The sequence below is a fragment of the Girardinichthys multiradiatus genome, chromosome X (genome assembly GCF_021462225.1).
Source record: "Girardinichthys multiradiatus isolate DD_20200921_A chromosome X, DD_fGirMul_XY1, whole genome shotgun sequence".
Lineage (NCBI taxonomy): Eukaryota > Metazoa > Chordata > Actinopteri > Cyprinodontiformes > Goodeidae > Girardinichthys > Girardinichthys multiradiatus.
Genome location: NC_061817.1, coordinates 19,001,025 through 19,019,669, shown reverse-complemented (window position 1 = coordinate 19,019,669; position 18,645 = coordinate 19,001,025). Strand labels below are relative to the sequence as shown.

The 18,645-nt window shown below is 40.2% G+C and overlaps 3 protein-coding genes across 4 annotated transcripts; 2 read left to right on the top strand and 1 right to left on the bottom strand.

Annotated features, from left to right (window-relative positions):
- The first annotated feature begins 854 nt into the window (after positions 1-854).
- Positions 855-5,750, top strand: LOC124863077 (F-box/WD repeat-containing protein 9-like). The gene is made up of 7 exons (XM_047357329.1): positions 855-1,772; positions 1,864-2,011; positions 2,639-3,638; positions 3,876-4,024; positions 4,105-4,308; positions 4,397-4,462; positions 5,633-5,750. Exons 1-7 carry the CDS (start codon positions 1,654-1,656, stop codon positions 5,705-5,707), a joined length of 1,761 nt encoding a protein of 586 aa, XP_047213285.1. The 5' UTR covers positions 855-1,653; the 3' UTR covers positions 5,708-5,750.
- Positions 5,751-7,387: 1,637 nt separating this feature from the next.
- On the bottom strand, positions 7,388-9,093 carry LOC124862323 (guanine nucleotide-binding protein G(I)/G(S)/G(O) subunit gamma-7-like). Its single transcript, XM_047356164.1, has 2 exons — positions 8,731-9,093; positions 7,388-8,548 (listed from the first exon to the last, which is right to left on the bottom strand). The coding sequence occupies exons 1-2, from the start codon at positions 8,824-8,826 to the stop codon at positions 8,423-8,425; spliced, it is 222 nt and encodes a 73-aa protein (XP_047212120.1). The 5' UTR covers positions 8,827-9,093; the 3' UTR covers positions 7,388-8,422.
- Positions 9,094-9,831: 738 nt separating this feature from the next.
- Positions 9,832-18,608, top strand: dhps (deoxyhypusine synthase). 2 transcript variants are annotated; one of them, XM_047356163.1, is made up of 11 exons: positions 9,832-9,992; positions 10,291-10,333; positions 10,427-10,626; positions 14,702-14,866; positions 14,958-15,079; positions 15,622-15,718; positions 15,866-15,952; positions 16,040-16,145; positions 16,228-16,331; positions 16,740-16,865; positions 18,494-18,608. In XM_047356163.1, exons 3-11 carry the CDS (start codon positions 10,432-10,434, stop codon positions 18,587-18,589), a joined length of 1,098 nt encoding a protein of 365 aa, XP_047212119.1. In that variant the 5' UTR covers positions 9,832-9,992; positions 10,291-10,333; positions 10,427-10,431; the 3' UTR covers positions 18,590-18,608. The 2 variants fall into 2 exon arrangements, with proteins under 2 accessions (XP_047212119.1, XP_047212118.1); XM_047356162.1 differs by lacking the exon at positions 10,291-10,333 and having other exon boundaries at positions 9,833-9,992.
- Positions 18,609-18,645: the final 37 nt, after the last annotated feature.

The following is an 18,645-nucleotide window of genomic DNA, read 5'->3' as shown; positions in this document are numbered from 1 at the left end:
ATATGCTAATATTTTGAGAAGGACCTGTATAACTTGGAGTATTGCAAGGGGACGAATAAGACATAAGACCCAACAATGCAATGAAATAAAGTACTATTAAATGGTAAATTATTAAAGCCATACAGACCATGCAAAACACTTTTACCAGTCACATATTCACCTACCTGCACTCAAACGTAAACATACAGTACACCATTTGGTAGGGAGGCTGAGTGCATTGCCCCAAGGGTGCCTCACAGTGTGGCTGGGAAGCTGAAATTAAACCCACAAAGTTCTGATTGCAAGATGTTGATGTCTCCTATTGAGCCACAGGTGCCTTAAAGCCTGTCATCCCACTGTCTGCCACATTGATGCTGGAATTCAAGCAAAAGGAGCCCTGACCAAGCACATCAAATGACTAAAGTAAATTAACTTTTTAATGATGTCCTAATTTGAGAAGCACTAAATAATTTTTTTCCAAAGTCTATGTTAAACTAGCAAACAAAGTATGCTAATATGGGCATTTTTTTTTAAATAACTGCATTTGTCTTGTTAGACCTCAGGAGACAACTGGCCATGAAAATGACTGTGCTACATATAGATGAGATCAGAAAAATTTTAATTAATTTTTGAATTAAACTGTTCAAAATTAGTAATGTTTGATTTTTGTATTAAAAATAATATTTGTAGAATAGTGTGTTGCTCAATATTAGATGTGAAGAATATCAATAACTGGAAATTACAACATTGGGTAATAGATGGGGTTAATACAGGGAAATCACTGTTAATTGTAATAAATATGTGCCTTATCATAAAATAGGAAGATGTTCTAAGCACAGCTAAATCTTCAAGTAAAAAGGATTAATGCTTAAATATACTAAAATCCCTTTTACATGTGTTATGGCATTTTCATTTTATCCGGCACATTCATGCAAGCCTATGCTCGCTGAGGCAACAAAAAATGATCCGAAAAAAAGATGGCTGCAGACTTATGAGCAGCTTTGATTTACAGAAAACTCAACATGTAAATAGATGCCTTTTGTTTTTAAGGAACTGCTAAAAGCAAGAGGAAAGGTAGCACAGAAATAAGGATAGAAGCTGACATACATTTTTTTGCCACCATGAGGGGTGTTTCCGACTGGTAACGTCGCACTGTGACGTAGGATTGACCCAAAAACAAACTCTGGGGAACCGATCATACATGTAGTCTATTAGAAAAAAAAACAAACAAAAAAACACCCGAAGCCAAACATCACAAATATAAAATAATTGAGAACTGAAAAGCATCTGACAACTCCAACTTGAACATCGCCTCTATTGATGACATCATCTTTCTGTGTCGGAAGTTGTGTTTTGAACTTTGAATTTTTTTTGCAAACAGCAGTGAGGTTGACGGGTCTTGTTTTGGATTGTGCTTTGGTCGTTTTCATCGTCATACAGACTCGCAACCGGAAACACCAACACTTCACCCTGAAGCCAGTAAAGTGTTCGCAAAGCTGTAGTAACAATGTTGTAAGCTAGATATGTTCTGTTTAAGCTAAAAATCAAATGTAAATGTCACGTTTGGCTAATTCAGGACGAACGTTGTAAGGTCAGTAGCTCAGTGTTAGTTTAGAGTAATGCTAGCATATAGTTGTTGAGTGAGGGGTCGTTTGAGGAAAAAAAAAAAAAAAAATGTCTGAGGTCAGAGTTAATCTACATGAAGCAGAATCAGGAAAACAAGTTCCGGATGCACCGTGTCCTGGCCAGGTGAAACCTCCACGTACTGAAAGTCCCAGCATGGACCTCCAGGGGTAGAGCTTTCTTTTTCAATCGATCTGAATTCATGTTTATCGTGATGATGACTTAAGTCATGACTCAGTTTGTTCTCCATATTCCTTTCAGTCTGCTGCCTGCTCTTAGCTCACCATCAGCAGAGGTTAGCCCCTCACCATCTGCTGAATCAAGTGACTTGTTGTCATTACCATGGGAGATCTTAATCCACATTGCCTCACACCTTCCGGCACATTGTGTGGTCAATGTGCTGCCAAAGGTCAGATTGAAAAAGTTCAAGCTCCCTGAATCACAGCATCATGAAGATTGGCTTGAAAACGTGTCATTTTATGACCTACACGTTTCATCAACAACCTATGCTGAAGGTTGTTGATTAAACGTTTATTGGAATTTATGAGAAACCAACACAAAGTAGTGCATAACTGAAAAGTGGAGGTGAATATTTTTTTTAACAAATAAAAAACAGAAAATGATATTGATATTAAGAATATGTGTAGTGGAATGCTAACACTGCACATCGCCCTGAGCGAATGGGCTATTATGGAGGAAAACCTGTTGGATGCTGCACAAGATGTGAGGGGTAGAGGTTCCCCTTCCAGTCAGAAGATGACCCTGAACATACAGCCAGAGCTGCAATAGAAAGATCAAAGCATATTTATGTGTTAGAATGGCCCAGTCAAAGTCCAGAAGTAAATCCAACTTGAGCCAATTAGCAAGAAGGTTTTATTTCATTTTCCTGCAACTTTGTAGTTATTCTCTGCTTTGTTTTGGTGCATCATCTGAAATCCCAATAAAATAACCAAGAATTTGAAGATGTAATTTAAGTCAAAAGTTAGTGCAAGGCACTTTTACTTGTTCCGTTTTAACAGTCCAGCTTTTGTTTCAGGTATGTCACACATTGAGAAGTGTTGGTGAAGACGCCACAGCTTGGCAGCTACGGGCACAGAGACTAATTGGATCAAAAGCGCGATTTCCAGTTGGGCCGAGGGAGGACTTCAACTGGCCCACTGCTTGCCTGGAGATGGAGCAGCTCATTACCTGCTGGGCAGGTGAAGTGCAACATGTGGCCAAACAGTCAGAGGAGAATGAGAAAGAAGGTGATCAAGTGAGGCTGCAGGAGAGAGGACAGGTTCCTGGGGGTCATGAAAATGTAGGAGGAAATGAGGTAGATAGGGTGGGGGTGGCAGCACAAGAGGTTGCTTATGGTGCTGATGAAGGCATAGAGGTAGTAATGGAAGCTGAGGATGGTGAAATGCAGCCAGACTTAGATGGGGACCAGATGGCAAGGTTGAGAGAGGAACTGGAAGGTAGTCTGGAGGTTGGTGTAGCTGCACTAATTGAAGATGCAAGGATGTGGCTCAATGCATATGTTGGGCGAGGTGGGGCTCATCATGACCAAAATGACCCTGGCTACCCTAGACATGTGAATAACAGAGGACAAGCAGAAATGATCCAACATAAATCCTCCAGAAGTCCTAGCCCACCCCCAGCACTGGAGTGCATTACCTTACCCTCAAGTCACATTGCCTCGGTCAACTCTGTGCTCCTCCTCGGAGGAAAAGGAGCTGTCTGTGCCACAGCGTCCAGAGACTATAATGTGAAACTTTGGGACCTGGAGGCAAGCCCTGATGGTATGCTGCTCCACACGTTGGGAAGGAAGGGGGACTTCACCTCCCATCGGGGCTGGGTCTGGTGCCTGGCATCTGAGGGTTCTTTTCTGGCCTCAGGGGGCTTTGATAGCACCGTGAGGCTGTGGGACTTACAGGCAGGCGGCACAGATAGGGGCCTGATCAAGGCCGGGGCCTCTGTCCTCTGCTTGTCCTGTCAGACGGATGTCTTACTGGCTGGGACTTTTGACAAGAGGATCAATATGTATGACACCAGAGGTAAGGACAGTTAACACATACAGTGCCTTGCGAAAGTATTTGTTCTAAATTTCCGCTTGTTTTCCCTTTGCTTCCTTGTTAGCAAAATCGTTTATTTAGTGTTTCACATAAAATGCCGATAAAAGACATTGGGTTTGAAAAAGTTCAATTTCTTAAAGCAATGCCAATTACTGCTGCTTTTAAACAGACTCTGGAAGTGTGTGCTCTGCCAAGCTCATATGTTATGGTTTTCTCCAGCTGCCGAACCACTGATTAAAAGTGTTCGCCTCCATGGTAATGCTGTAATGTGCCTGGCTGCTGATGACACATACATCATATCTGGGAGCACAGACTGCACTGTGGCAGTCTATGATCGCAGGGCACTTAAAGCATTAAAGAAAATTAAGGTAAACCACGTCTGTAACACTTGTTTTTTTTGTTGTGCTCTCAGATCTAAGACTGACAGTATCAATGTTTCTGTCTGCAGCTGAGCTCCTTTTTATCCTCCATGAGCTACAGTGGCCACGAGGTTTGGGCTGGAGACAGCAAAGGTATGCTGCACTCCTTTTCCATGCAGACCGGTACCTTAAAGCCCCTCTCCCAGTTTGATGTGGGACACACAGCTCTGGTCAGTGGTATCCACCGGTCTCAAGGAAGCCTCTACTCCTGCTCCACTGATAAAACTGTCAAGGTGGGTTTGAGTGAAGAGTTTTTTTATTAGATTACTTATACAGTACTGATTTTAAGCAGCCCTACTTTGTAACTGCCGTGTTTTGCAGATTCATATCCCTAGTGGACCACCAAGGACTTTGTGCACACTGCGTCATCCAGCTGAAGTCCATGGGGTCAGTTCTATGATTCTTTTACAAAAATATCAAAGATTAAATATGAAAACCCAACTTACTTTCTGGCATTAAATGAGACTAAAGTGTCCTTCTGTTAGCTATGATTGCATGCAAAAATTATTTGTATTATCTAAATTTCAGATTAACAGAAGGATGTATTTTAAAGCACCTTAACGCCTAAAAACACACTGCTTCCTTGTTTCACATCATGGGAAAATCACAAGAAAATCAGCCAAGATATCAGGAAGAGAACTGTGGACCTTCACAAGTCTGGTTAATCTTTGGGTACAATTTCCAGATGCCAGAAAGTGCCACTTTCATGAGTTCAAACAATTATATGCAAGAATAAACAGCATAGGGATGTCCAGCCATCATACTGTTCAGGAAGGAGACGGGTTCTGTGGCCCAGAGATGAGCATATTTTGATGCAAAATGTGGGCATCAACTCCAGGAAATGAGGCAGTTAATCTTGTAGAGATGCAGGCCTAATCATTATCCACAGTAAAATGATCCTATACTAACATGGGCTCAAAGATAATTTAGAGAAGAAGAAGCCGATACTTTAAAGCTACATAAAAAGTCAGACTGCAGTTTGCAAATGCCCTCAGGGGTAAAGATAGTCATGTTTGAAGATATTTCCTGTCTCGTGAAACAAAAATTGAAGTTTGGTGACCTTCGTTACATTGGGAAGAAAATGTGGAAACCTTAAAGCCTGAGAACTGTGTCCCAACTTTGAAATACGGGAGTGGCTGCATCATGTTGTGGGGGTGTTTGCTCCAGGAGGAAATGGAGCACTTTAAAAAACAGATGGCATTAAAAGGAATGACCGTTATGTGGAAATATGTCAAGACATCAAACAGGAAGGTAAATCTTGGACACCATTGGTGAAGATAATTCTGTTTTTATTCAGGCATACAGCAAATAGAAATAGTTTTAGTAATTCTAAGTGACCTAAAATAGGAAAAGTTTGGTATAGTTTATGTCAGGCAGTGAGGGGAAAAAATGTTATATCATTTTATATAGTGTATGTAAATATCTGGCTTTATATTTAGCTATTCATTTTATTAAAGTCTTTATTACTGTTTAAAAAAATAAATAAATACTGATCTCAACTCTTGTTTAATTATTCAATCTCCTTCTGTCCCTCCTGCTGTTTCCTTCTGCTGTCAGCTGAATGTGGAGGCTGGAATCTTTGCTGTGGCCGCTGGTGATGTTACCGTGGATATCTGGAGACCCAGAAAATGAAATCCCATTGGAGGATTTAAAAGAAGCATCTACAGGTCCTTCTCAAAAAATTTGCATATTGTGATAAAGTTCATTATTTTCCATAATGTCATGATGAAAATTTACCATTCATACATTTTAGATTCATTGCACACTAACTGAAATATTTCAGGTATTTTATTGTCTTAATACGGATGATTTTGGCATACAGCTCATGAAAACCCAAAATTCCTATCTCACAAAATTAGCATATTTCATCCGACCAATAAAAGAAAAGTGTTTTTAATACAAAAAACGTCAACCTTCAAATAATCATGTACAGTTATGCACTCAATACTTGGTCGGGAATCCTTTTGCAGAAATGACTGCTTCAATGCGGCGTGGCATGGAGGCAATCAGCCTGTGGCACTGCTGAGGTCTTATGGAGGCCCAGGATGCTTCGATAGCGGCCTTTAGCTCATCCAGAGTGTTGGGTCTTGAGTCTCTCAACGTTCTCTTCACAATATCCCACAGATTCTCTATGTGGTTCAGGTCAGGAGAATTGGCAGGCCAATTGAGCACAGTGATACCATAGTCAGTAAACCATTTACCAGTGGTTTTGGCACTGTGAGCAGGTACCAGGTCGTGCTGAAAAATGAAATCTTCATCTCCATAAAGCTTTTCAGCAGATGGAAGCATGAAGTGCTCCAAAATCTCCTGATAGCTAGCTGCATTGACCCTGCCCTTGATAAAACACAGTGGACCAACACCAGCAGCTGACACGGCACCCCAGACCATCACTGACTGTGGGTACTTGACACTGGACTTCTGGCATTTTGGCATTTCCTTCTCCCCAGTCTTCCTCCAGATTCTGGCACCTTGATTTCCGAATGACATGCAGAATTTGCTTTCATCTGAAAAAAGTACTTTGGACCACTGAGCAACAGTCCAGTGCTGCTTCTCTGTAGCCCAGGTCAGGCGCTTCTGCTGCTGTTTCTGGTTCAAAAGTTTTTTGACCTGGGGAATGCGGCACCTGTAGCCCATTTCCTGCACACGCCTGTGCACGGTGGCTCTGGATGTTTCTCATCCAGACTCAGTCCACTGCTTCCGCAGGTCCCCCAAGGTCTGGAATCGGCCCTTCTCCACAATCTTCCTCAGGGTCCGGTCACCTCTTCTCGTTGTGCAGCGTTTTCTGCCACACTTTTTCCTTCCCACAGACTTCCCACTGAGGTGCCTTGATACAGCACTCTGGGAACAGCCTATTCGTTCAGACATTTCTTTCTGTGTCTTACCCTCTTGGTTGAGGGTGTCAATAGTGGCCTTCTGGACAGCAGTCAGGTCGGCAGTCTTACCCATGATTGGGGTTTTGAGTGATGAACCAGGCTGGGAGTTTTAAAGGCCTCAGGAATCTTTTGCAGGTGTTTAGAGTTAACTCGTTGATTCAGATGATTAGGTTCATAGCTCGTTTATAGACCCTTTAAATGATATGCTAATTTTGTGAGATAGGAATTTTGGGTTTTCATGAGCTGTATGCCAAAATCATCCGTATTAAGACAATAAAAGACCTGAAATATTTCAGTTAGTGTGCAATGAATCTAAAATATATGAATGTTAAATTTTCATCATGACATTATGGAAAATAATGAACTTTATCACAATATGCTAATATTTTGAGAAGGACCTGTATACACTTGTTGACCATGTTGTTTTGTCTGCATTGTGAAGTTTGTGATACATGGATTTTTTTTATTTTTTTTTTAAATAAGAGGTTCTTCAGTTTTATTATTCACTAATAGTTGTACACTGACAATAAAAACACAACTGTTTAATGAAGTATACATTTCAACTGCAGGATTTCAAAAGGTGACAATGTATTTGACGAAAAACTGCAAATTCTCCTTTGTGTGTATTTAGGTCGATACACAAGAGGCTCAAAAATCCAGCTGTTGACGGTAAACCTTAATGCATACGAGCGACTTTTGACAAATTTGGACATAAATTACGGAGCATAATGCATCCATAATATTTAATTATTCCAGCTAATGATGTCATCGACCCAAATACACACAAAGCAGAATTAGTCATTTGTTTGTGAGAAAATAAGCAGACCGCTGGATGTTATCTTTAAAGAACTTTTTAGTGGTGGGACTCAAATAAACCTGCACCCACAAATTCATCGTTTGAGAAGAAATTTGATTTTTTTTTTTTTTTTTTTTTTTACTCTTGTGTGGTTTAATGCACTTAGAAATATCAAGCAAACAGTAATACAAACTGACACGATTAAATTGATTGCTTCTTGGCAGTGAGTGTAAACCTGTGCACCCCAGCTAAAAATGACAGTTTTGTTTTTGCTTTCTGTTTTTCAATATACATTTGAAATTATTTGGAAACCAGATGTTCAATGCTGATGGAATCCTGTTTCATGTTTTAAGATTTATTTATTTATGTTTTTGCTGCACTAAATTTTTTTATACGATACATTTAATTCAAGGATGTTTCTGTTGGTGCTATTTATTGTGGTTTTTTTTTTAGATGTCTTGTATCTTTTACACATTTTATGTTCATACCCCCAAAGAAACCACAAATATTTAAATGTTTATTGTATTTATGCATTAAGAAATGAAATTACAATGAACAATGAGAGCACTTTGATCTTGTAATGTTTGTTTCCTCTGTTAAACATTAGCTGTTCTATTAAAAGTCCTAAAAATGTAGTGTCTGAAATCTGTTATATTCTAGTAATGATCTCTTCTTGTGTCAAAGCAGCACACAGGTCTTCTTGTCTTTGAAAGGGTTGGACGAGGCAGAAATGCCGGTGAGCAGAGGATCGTTGCGTCTGTGCTCCTGACAATATTGGACTAAATCTGCTGCTGTGAGGGAGATCTGCTCGGACAAACGGCATCAAACACAAGTTCAAATAGTTAGAAGTCCGGGAAATTAGTTTAGAGAATAGGAAATGTTTAAAGCATATTCTTTTCATTTTAATCAATAAGGGAATAGCTCACAGTTTGAATATCCAGCTGGTATAAGTGTGATTGTATATTAGTATTTGAATTCATACGTACCTTGAATCTCTCCATGGCTGCTTCAATTTGAAGTTGATCCACCAGTTTTTGAGCCTGAATAATGCTGTTACTGCTGCTACACATCTTACCTGACATCGCCAAAATAAAATGCTCTATAGGCTAAAGAAACCCTGATTTTTAGTGCAGAAAAGGGATTCTGAGTAATGTTTTACCTGATGCTAAGAGTCAGCTCAGGTTTTGCAGCAGGGTCTGCTCAGAACAGACTCCTGGCTGTGTGTTTTGACCCTTACCCCCTCTTTTATTCACTGCTGGGAGGAGTTCAAAGGCTCTGTGATTTAAAAGGTCACACAACCCTTTTTTGAAAATGTCACAAACCTCACACACTTCACAGACGCTGATGATGAAAATATATTCTGGCTGTTCCTCTCAGTGTTTAACTCTAAAAATAGCAGGAAAGTTTTGAGCTCACCGCCTTGGTGTAAATGAACAGGACGCAGTGGTCAGTGAGCTTTCTGCAAATGTCCTAGTAATTCATAATTGAAACTATTAATGTCAAATTAGGCAGTCTCTTGAGTTCTGTAGGTGTCTTCAAGCAATGTTTCTGGAGCATGAATATAAAATGCTGGAAATTACACTTTGACACTGGATCTGACAGCTTGCACAGTTGAATTTTACTGTAAAGTACATAAATTTAGCAACAATGTAGAGGTTTAGATCAAAACATGTGTGAATGGCCCAGGCAAAGGCCAGATCTAAATCCAATTAAGAATGTGTGCCAAGCCTTGAAAAGTGATGCTTAAAGTAGTTCTCTATTCAGTCTGACTGAGCTTTTTTTTGCAAAGAAATTGACAAACATTTTAGTCTCCAGATGTAGAAAGCTGGTAGAGACATAGCCCAGAGGACCTGAAGCCGTAATATCAATAAAAGGTGGCTCTCATGTGTTGGCTAAATTATGTTTATGCTATTCCATTGTTCTGATGATAAGAAGCTCATAACTAAAGAAAAATGAAATGTGTTAAAAGCTGTTAATGAGTGTATTCACAAAATGATGAATGCACTGAAACGTTTACACACAGCACCCTCTGTTGGTCACTAAGGGACATTTTTACCACCTAAGCGTGTCTGCAGAAATACATATTGGTTCATTTTGTCCGCTTGCGACTTCCGTAGTGGAAGGTTTTAGATTAGCATCTCATGCTATGTTTCCAGGGCTACAAATATTTAATTTATTTGCTGTTGAGTGCTGTGGTAGAAGTGAACTACATAACCTGTTCCATCACATAACGTCTTGTGAAGAAGAGGTATGTTCTATGTTTCAATTTAAATCGAAATTAGAAAAGAAAGCAGCTGCTAGCAGCTAGCATGTCACTGCTACTGTCAAGCCACATGGATCTAACATGTTTTTATTTAAGTGGTCACATGTATTTCTTAACGCTTCTTATATCTATATATAGATACATATATGTACATATCTATATCTCTATATATATCTTCCATGCCATTTATGAGATCTCGCATAACTTTTGGCCCACCTCCCCCCAGTTCATATATTATTTTTTTAAATATCCGCTACTTTTTCCTGACATCATATTCTGATAGTGCCACTGGAGAGCGACTAGGACAGCCTAAGCTGCAGACCAATGTCCTATTAGTTCAGTATATTGTTTGTATTTTTGATACAGATTTCTAAGTATTTCTTGGTAATGTAAGTGTTTATTTTCTATTTTTTTTACAGGATAAATGGCAGACCTTGCCCCCACTGTTGCCATGGAGGCAGTTCTGAAGCCCAGCTCTGACCTCCCAGAAGACATGCCTAAAATCCGAGGCTACGACTTCAACCAGGGCGTTGATCTCAAGGCGGTGCTGAAGTCCTACCTGACCACAGGCTTTCAGGCCAGCAGCTTGGCTCTGGCCATCCAGGAGATCAACCTAATGGTGAGAGAGGGAAGAGGCTTTTAGGAATGGATGAGAGAATGAGCCAGAGATGCATCAGTTAGGGTTTTCCTAACTGATAAAGACCCATGTTTTTTGTTTTTTTTTTAGGCCTGACCTGTTCAGGTTTTGTGCCAATCAATATTTTTCCCAAGTAGTAAAATCTGCTGCAGGTTCTTTGATAAAGCTGGGACTTTTCAATCAATCAAAAAAAATGAATATAAACATCCCATTTTATGCATCAAAACATCTGTCCCTAACCTTTATTTGCTTTTTATTTAGCTCAGCAAAGAGTACATCAAACTGATTGCTGTTAGTGACAAAGAGTTTATATAAAGAAATGTTGCATTTCTCAGTCTAATACCCACAGGGATCTGCGAAATATGATGTTTTGTTATCAAACAGGACAGTTCTGTCCTGTTTGTCCCTCAGATATTGAAACAGATATCCTAAAATATATAGATGATTTAAAGTACACCTGCTTCATTTAATAGTACTTTTTGATATTGTGCAAAAAAGGCGATTTCTGTTGCAGGTTAAGACTACAGAAACACAAAAAGCTTAAAAATATAGCAGTGTGCTCATATACATATTGCACTCAAATTGGAAGACAATATTGCTCATATTCAATTATTGTTTTAATAACCTCCACGGTTGGTAGCACTGTTGCCCTGCGGCAAGAAGGTTCTGGGTTCGCCCCCCAGCTGGGAGTCTTTCTGCATGGAATTTGCATGTTGTCCCCGTGCATGCGTGGGTTCTCTCCAGGTTCTCCGGCTTCCTCCCACAGTCCAAAAACATGACTGATAGGTAAATTGGTCTCTCTAAATTGCCCTTAGGTGTGACTGAGTGTGTGCGTTGATGTTTGTCCTGTATGTCTCTGTGTTGTCCTGCGATGGACTGGCGACCTGTCCAGTGTGTACCCCGCCTTTCGCCCGTAAACTGCTGGAGATAGGCACCAGCTCCTCCTTGACCCACTATGGAATAAGCGGTATAGAAGATGAATGAATTAATAGTTTTATTTTTGCACTTCTGCTTATACAGTCTAACCGATGCTAGAAGGAAAGATCTGCAATTTCTTTCCTTTGTTCATGCAACAGGCTGCCACTGGTGAAGCTTTCCAGTGGTGGAAGGAGATGTCCTGGAGTGATGTTAGGTTGACTAGAGTTCTCCTGCCTCCCACTACCTTCACTGGGTTGGGAGGGGGCATCTAAGGACAGAGCTTGCCTCCATGATCACATTGTCTGATTTAAAAGGTGTTCTGATCTGTGTTCCTATACAGTCTGGAAATATCTGGAATTATGTGATATCATTTTCTAAGTCTGGAAAAGTAGGGAAAAAAAACATTTCTGAAAAATAAAGTATTTTATAAAGTACTGACCAAAGGTTTGGACACACCTTCTCATTCAAAGAATTTTCTTTATTTTCATGACTATGAATATTGTAGCTTCATGCTGAAGGCATCAAAACTATAAATTAACACATGTGGAATTATATACTGAACAAAAAAGTGTGAAACAACTGAAAATATGTCTTATATTCTAGGTTCTTCAAAGTAGCCACCTTTTGCTTTGATTACCGTATTTTCCGCACTATAAGGCGCACCGGATTATAAGGCGCACCTTCAATGAATGGCTTATTTTAGAACTGTTTTCATATATAAGGCGCACCGGATTATAAGGCGCATAGAATAGAAGCTACTGCAGTCAAACGTTTGACTGGGGTTGCGTTATGCATCCACTAGATGGAGCTGTGCTAAAGAGAATGTCAACAAAACAGTCAGATAAGTCAGTCAATCAAACTTTATTAATACACTACAAACCAGCGTTCTGATAACTCCATTCACTCTCATGGTAAGGTCTCCTCTACATAGAAATCTATTGAATAGAGCCAACCGCACGTTAGGAATGCATTGGAGTCTATGAAGTTGAAATCAAACGTTAGTTAAAACGTGAAAGGGAACTTTTCCCTGATTCAGTAAACACGTAAAAGAAACAGTTTGATGCACTAAATCAAACGTTAGTACATTCACAATATAGTAGCGTTAACTGTTGAATTCTCTCGCTGCTGCTCTATTCCCATGTTCGACTGCGTAGCTGACAGCCTTGAGTTTGAACTCAGCATCGTAAGCGTGTCTCTTGAAAGGTGCAATTTTGGGGTCGTTATTCACACACAAGTGGTGTTGGACTAGGAGTAAGCACAGTACAGGTGTTTACCGCTATTACTTCGGCGACACCCCCGACTACGGTAGCCGTAATGCTGCAAGCGGTGCGGCTTTGTAGTTTACCAGTCGTACTGAAACATTTTGACAGAGCGCCGTGTACAACCAGTATGGATCAACCAATTAACCAATTGATCCATATATAAGGCGCTCCGGATTACAAGGCGCACTGTCATTTTTTGAGAAAATTAATGGTTTTTAAGTGCGCCTTATAGTGCGGAAAATACGGTACTGCTCCGCACACTCTTGGCATTCTGTTGATGAGCTTCAAGAGGTCGTCACCTGAAATGGTTTTCACTTCACAGGTGTGCCCTGTCAGGTTTAATATGTGGGACTTCAAGCCTTATAAATGGGGTTGGGACCATCAGTTGTGTTGTGCAGGAGGTGGATACAGTACACAGCTTATAGTCCTACTGAATAGACTGTTAGAATTTGTATTATGGCAAGAAAAAAGCAGCTAAGTGAAGAAAAACGAGTGGCCATCATTACTTTTAAGAAATTAAGGTCAGTCAGTCCGAACAATTGGGAAAACTTTGAAAGTGTCCCCAAGTGCAGTCGCAAAAACTATCAAGCGCTACAAAGAAACTGGTTCACATGAGGACCGCCCCAGGAAAGGAAGACCAAGAGTCACCTCTGCTGCGGACGATAAGTTCATCCGAGTCACCAACCTCAGAAATCGCAGGTTAACAGCAGCTCAGATTAGAGAACAGGTCAATGCCACACAGAGTTCTAGCAGCAGACACATCTCTAGAACAACTGTTAAGAGGAGACTGTGTGAATCAGGCCTTCAAGGTAAAATAGCTGCTAGGAAACCACTGCTGAGGACAGGCAACAAGCAGAAGAGACTTGTTTGGGCTAAAGAACACAAGGAATGGACATCAGACCAGTGGAAATCTGTGCTTTGGTCTGATGAGTCCAAGTTTGAGATCATTGGTTCCAACCACCGTGTCTTTGTGTGGCGCAGAAGAGGTGAACGGATGGACTCTACATGCCTGGTTCCCACCGTGAAGCATGGAGGAGGAGGTGTGATGGTGTGGGGGTGCTTTGCTGGTGACACTGTTGGGGATTTATTCAAAATTGAAGGCATACTGAACCAGCATGGCTAACACAGCATCTTGCAGCGGCATGCTATTCCATCCGGTTTGCGTTTAGTTGGACCATCATTTATTTTTCAACAGGACAATGACAGAAAACAAGATCTGTTGATACCCTGTATGATATGTTTCTGAGTCATTTGGTTGCTAGGTACTTTATTGTATAATGTAAGCATGTAGGTTTTTTTACCAGCTCTGTATATTTGGTTATAATAGATGTGAGACATAATTTCAAAATGATTAATTTATCGTTTGAATGGTGTTGATGTCATAATCTGTTCACTAAGATTAACTAATTCTGTTGTCAAATGCAAATGAGTCACATTTTCCAAAATTATTACAGTAAAAATAAAATATCTCACACATTGGTTAGTTAAAATAACATTCAGTTCATCTAAAGAATCAGAAGTAAGGACATTTAATGTTGTATTTGTCTTATGAAAGGTTGACTTTTTGTTACTACAATTTTGTTTTCAGGAGGTACTTCCTCTGATTGATTAAATCATTCCCATAATATTGCTTTGGACGTTTTTAACAATTCCCACTGAGTCCAGTAATTTCCTTTTGGAGGATTTTTAACAGCAGCTTCCTGCCTGGGTCCTGCCCATGGTGAAAATAATCCGTACTCTCGTGAATAATAATCCTGAGTCTGTAATAAGAAACTTAATTTCAGTTTTGTGTGTTGCTGTTGAACAGGGTTAACGAGATAAAATGGTAAAGCTCCGCTGTGTTAAGCTGCCGTTAACCAACAGTTTACCACCCACAGATAGAGAAACGCCTTGAACCGGTGGAAGTAGACGAAGAAAACGAGTATGGAGAATCCTGCAAATCCTCCTGCAAGTCAGGCTGCACCATCTTCCTGGGATACACCTCCAACCTCATCAGCTCTGGAGTGAGAGAGAGCATCCGCTACCTGGCAGAGCATAAAATGGTACAAACCTATTAACGTACAGTTAACAAAAGTGATCAAACCGTTTGACGTGACTGCAGCGGTTTATCTCTACCCGTTGCCTTGTTTTTAGGTGGATGTGATTGTCACCACAGCTGGAGGAATTGAGGAGGATTTGATCAAGTGTCTGGCCCACACTTACTTGGGAGACTTTAGTCTCTCTGGCAAAGAGCTGCGTCTGAGAGGCATCAACAGGTTGGTGATGGCTGATGGGGGTCGGCTCTGTCATTTAAATCTAGATTAAAAGGATTCCTGCTTTTAAAATGAGGCAAAAGAAGATGGAAATAGGGTTGGTAACTTAAATTTGTGTTTCTTCTGGTGGCACCATGTGAAGATAGTGGGTGAAAAGGAGGCAAACACCAAGACAAAGAAACGATTTCCCTGTGGATGAAAATTTGCCTGGAAATGACTGTAAAGTAGAGGGTGAGAAGGATTGGGGGCGGAGCTAATAGAGCAGAGCTCAGGTTCAGCAGAGAGGGAGGGAAGTGCTACATTTTCAGATGAACTGGCTTTCTTCTCATGTTACCTACCATAGTCTGCAGATCTAACAGAAAACATGCTCTATTTTAAAACAGATGTTTTCTTTTGGAACTCACCAATTTTCATCTTGCATTAAATCCCAAAACATTCGCATTTAAATTGCAGTTTTTCGGAAAGCGAAATAACATACAGGGTTGAATCATTTCATTTTTTGTGTCCACTGATGTCTCTCTCTCCTTTGTCTTCACTGACTGTAGAATAGGGAACCTTCTGGTGCCCAATAATAATTACTGTAAGTTTGAAGACTGGCTGATGCCCATTCTGGATCAAATGTTACTGGAGCAAAACACACAGGTGGGCGACTCTATTTGCTCCAAATCCAATCATTTGACATGCACAAATCATGTAGTTAAGATGTTCGAAATGTTTGCTCTACATATAAAAATCCTCATTTCAGAATATTTACTACTTTAAATTAAATGGCAAGTTTGTTTGTTTCAGGGAACCCGGTGGACTCCCTCTAAAATGATCCATCGGCTCGGCAAGGAGATAAACAACACCGACTCTGTCTACTACTGGGCATACAAGGTTTCCTCCTAACATGTGAAATCATACATGCAACCTATCCTGTCTTCAATAGCTCAGATTGCTAAATATCGACATTTTGTGTTTCAGAATAACATCCCAGTGTTCAGTCCTGCTCTCACCGATGGTTCTCTGGGCGACATGATCTACTTCCACTCGTTTAAGAACCCCGGCTTGGTTTTGGACATCGTAGAAGGTAGAGGCAGCAGTACTTTAACAGAACAATGCCACCTTAGTGGTCCCGGTTGTTCATATCATGAGTTCGGTGTTTGTTTCAGATATCCGGAGGCTGAATGGTATAGCGGTTTTTGCCAAGAAGACGGGAATGATCATCCTGGGAGGAGGGTTGGTGAAACATCATATAGCCAATGCTAACCTCATGGTAAATGACTCAGTGTTTTGGTTTGAACAGAATTTAAAGTCTGTTAGTATTTTTTTTTTCAGGTTCAGATTAGACTTAAAGTGCTGTCAGAATATTTTAAGACAGCTTTTTTATTCGTCATACTAATCATACAACTGATTCAAGATTTACACGTTGAAGTAATTTTGTAGTGTCCAAACATTTCTAATTAGGCTCTGATGCATCTTGCTTCCATCAGATCTTTGTTAGTGCTTTATTTGTGCTGTGTGGTTGTTTTTAGTTAGTTACTATTATTTTTTAAAAGCTGTCCTAAAGCAGCCCACAAAGCTTTTATGATGATGTTCTACACTGTAGTAAAATTTATTCCAGCAGAGTAAACTTGACAAAGCTTCCTCTCTTTACATTACCCTATCCTTGACGTGCTTCCAGAGGAACGGAGCTGACTACGCCGTGTACGTGAACACTGGTCAGGAGTTTGACGGTTCGGACTCGGGGGCCCGACCTGACGAGGCCATATCCTGGGGAAAGATCAGAACAGATGCTAAACCTGTTAAGGTACAGACCCTGAGGTCAATCTTAATTTATACTGTGACTCTGGCTGTATATTTAAAGGCGCTGTCCAGCTGGAAAGTGGACCTCCGCTCCAGTCTCAAGTTTTTTGTAGCAGGTTTTTCTTCAGGATTGGTCCTTTATTTAACAACTTTCAGCTTTTCTGTTCCTGGTGAAGAAAAAGAAGGCTTTGCCTACTGTGTCCCCTTCAACAATGGAATTGGTGGGAATAAAAGAAAATAACTGGATTTGTTTTTGAGATATCAGAATAATTTTTGTACAAATGTTTTAAACCCATGAATTGTGTTGGTCTGCACAGCGGTCCAGTGGTTAGCATTGTTGCTGTGCAGCAAGAAAGTTCTTTCTGCATGGAATTTGCATGTTCTCCCCGTGCATCTGTTGGTTCCTTCCGGGTACTCCAGCTTCCTCCCATAGTCTGAGAACATGACTGTTAGGTTACTTGGAGCGCAGTATTAAAGTGAATCATCTACCAGAGAGACATAACAAACCGTGGTAATGGTATGTTTTATGTACATGATTTCAAATGTGTAATATTTATAATAAAGTAACTTTTATATGATTTAATTTGCTGAACACCACCGACATTGTTTTACTGCATTTCACTTAATCATTTATTTCAAGTGATCATCAACCTTAAAGCTGATTTTAGCAATGACATGCTGAAGCCTAAAGGTGGTGCTGTTGGATCATTTTTGCTAATTTTATAGTGGCTCAGCGATTTAACCAGAGATAAACATAATTTATTGTATTGTTCATTTAACCGGCAGTAAGCCCCAAAATTAATCCTAACCCGGCAGGTTTAGATTTAGAATGATTTTCATTGAAGCAAAAAGTTTAATAAAACATTGTACAAGGTCAGTCATTTTCTACCGCTTATTCCATAGTGGGTTGTGGGGGAGCTGGTGCCTAACTCCAGCAGACTATGGGCAAGAGGCAGGGTACACCCTGGACAGGTCGCCAGTCCATCGCAGGTCAACACACAAACACTCATTCTTACACCTAAGGGTAATTTAGAGAGACCAATTAACCTAACAGGCATGTCTTTGGACTGTGGGAGGAAGCCGGAGTACCCGGTGAGAACCCACACATGCACGGGGAGAACATGCAAACTCCATACAGAAAGACCCCCAGTCGGGAATCGAACCCAGGACCTTCTTGCTGCAAGGCAACAGTGCTACCAACTGCGCCACCATGCAGCCCCATTGTACAAGGTGTACCTGTATAATTTTTCTTTATATTTTTTATATTTATTTATATATATATATATATATATTTTTTTTTTTTTTTTTTGAAGGCATGTCATAGATTATTTATACCCTTTTCAATAAACAATAGAAATAATCTTTACTGGTGTTGTGGCAATCAAACCCTTCTTTTTATATGTTTCATTGGTATTTTTACTGGTAAAAGGCCACCTTGCCATCTTCCTAATGTTAAGTTTTAGTTCTAGCTCAGACACTTAAATAGTTTTGTTCATACTAGTCATTAAAAAAAAACAATGTTGGTCAAATTAAAAGATTAAACCTAAATCTGCCTGGGGTATGAATAATTCAGGGCTTAATTGTAACAGTGGTCCTATTAAATAGTTACTCTGATCTGCTGTCGGTTTTCAGGTGTATACAGATGCCTCTTTGGTTTTCCCTCTCATCGTGGCTGAGACCTTCGCTCTACACGCCGACAAGCTGACAGCGGCACAGAAAGCAGATTAAAAGTGATCCTGCTGCTTTACATGTCCGGATAAACCGCCATCCTGCTTTATTCTCCT

Coding starts and splice junctions, on each gene's coding strand:
- LOC124863077 (XM_047357329.1), top strand. CDS start 1,654: ATGTCTGAGGTCAGAGTTAATCTACATGAAGCAGAATCAGGAAAACAA. Junction 2,012..2,638: donor TGGTCAATGTGCTGCCAAAG/GTCAGATTGAAA, acceptor CTTTTGTTTCAG/GTATGTCACACATTGAGAAG. Junction 4,463..5,632: donor ATCCAGCTGAAGTCCATGGG/GTCAGTTCTATG, acceptor TTCTGCTGTCAG/CTGAATGTGGAGGCTGGAAT.
- LOC124862323 (XM_047356164.1), bottom strand. CDS start 8,826: ATGTCAGGTAAGATGTGTAGCAGCAGTAACAGCATTATTCAGGCTCAA. Junction 8,549..8,730: donor CAGCCATGGAGAGATTCAAG/GTACGTATGAAT, acceptor TTGTCCGAGCAG/ATCTCCCTCACAGCAGCAGA.
- dhps (XM_047356163.1), top strand. CDS start 10,432: ATGGCAGACCTTGCCCCCACTGTTGCCATGGAGGCAGTTCTGAAGCCC. Junction 15,953..16,039: donor TCTACTACTGGGCATACAAG/GTTTCCTCCTAA, acceptor TTTGTGTTTCAG/AATAACATCCCAGTGTTCAG. Junction 16,866..18,493: donor CAGATGCTAAACCTGTTAAG/GTACAGACCCTG, acceptor GTCGGTTTTCAG/GTGTATACAGATGCCTCTTT.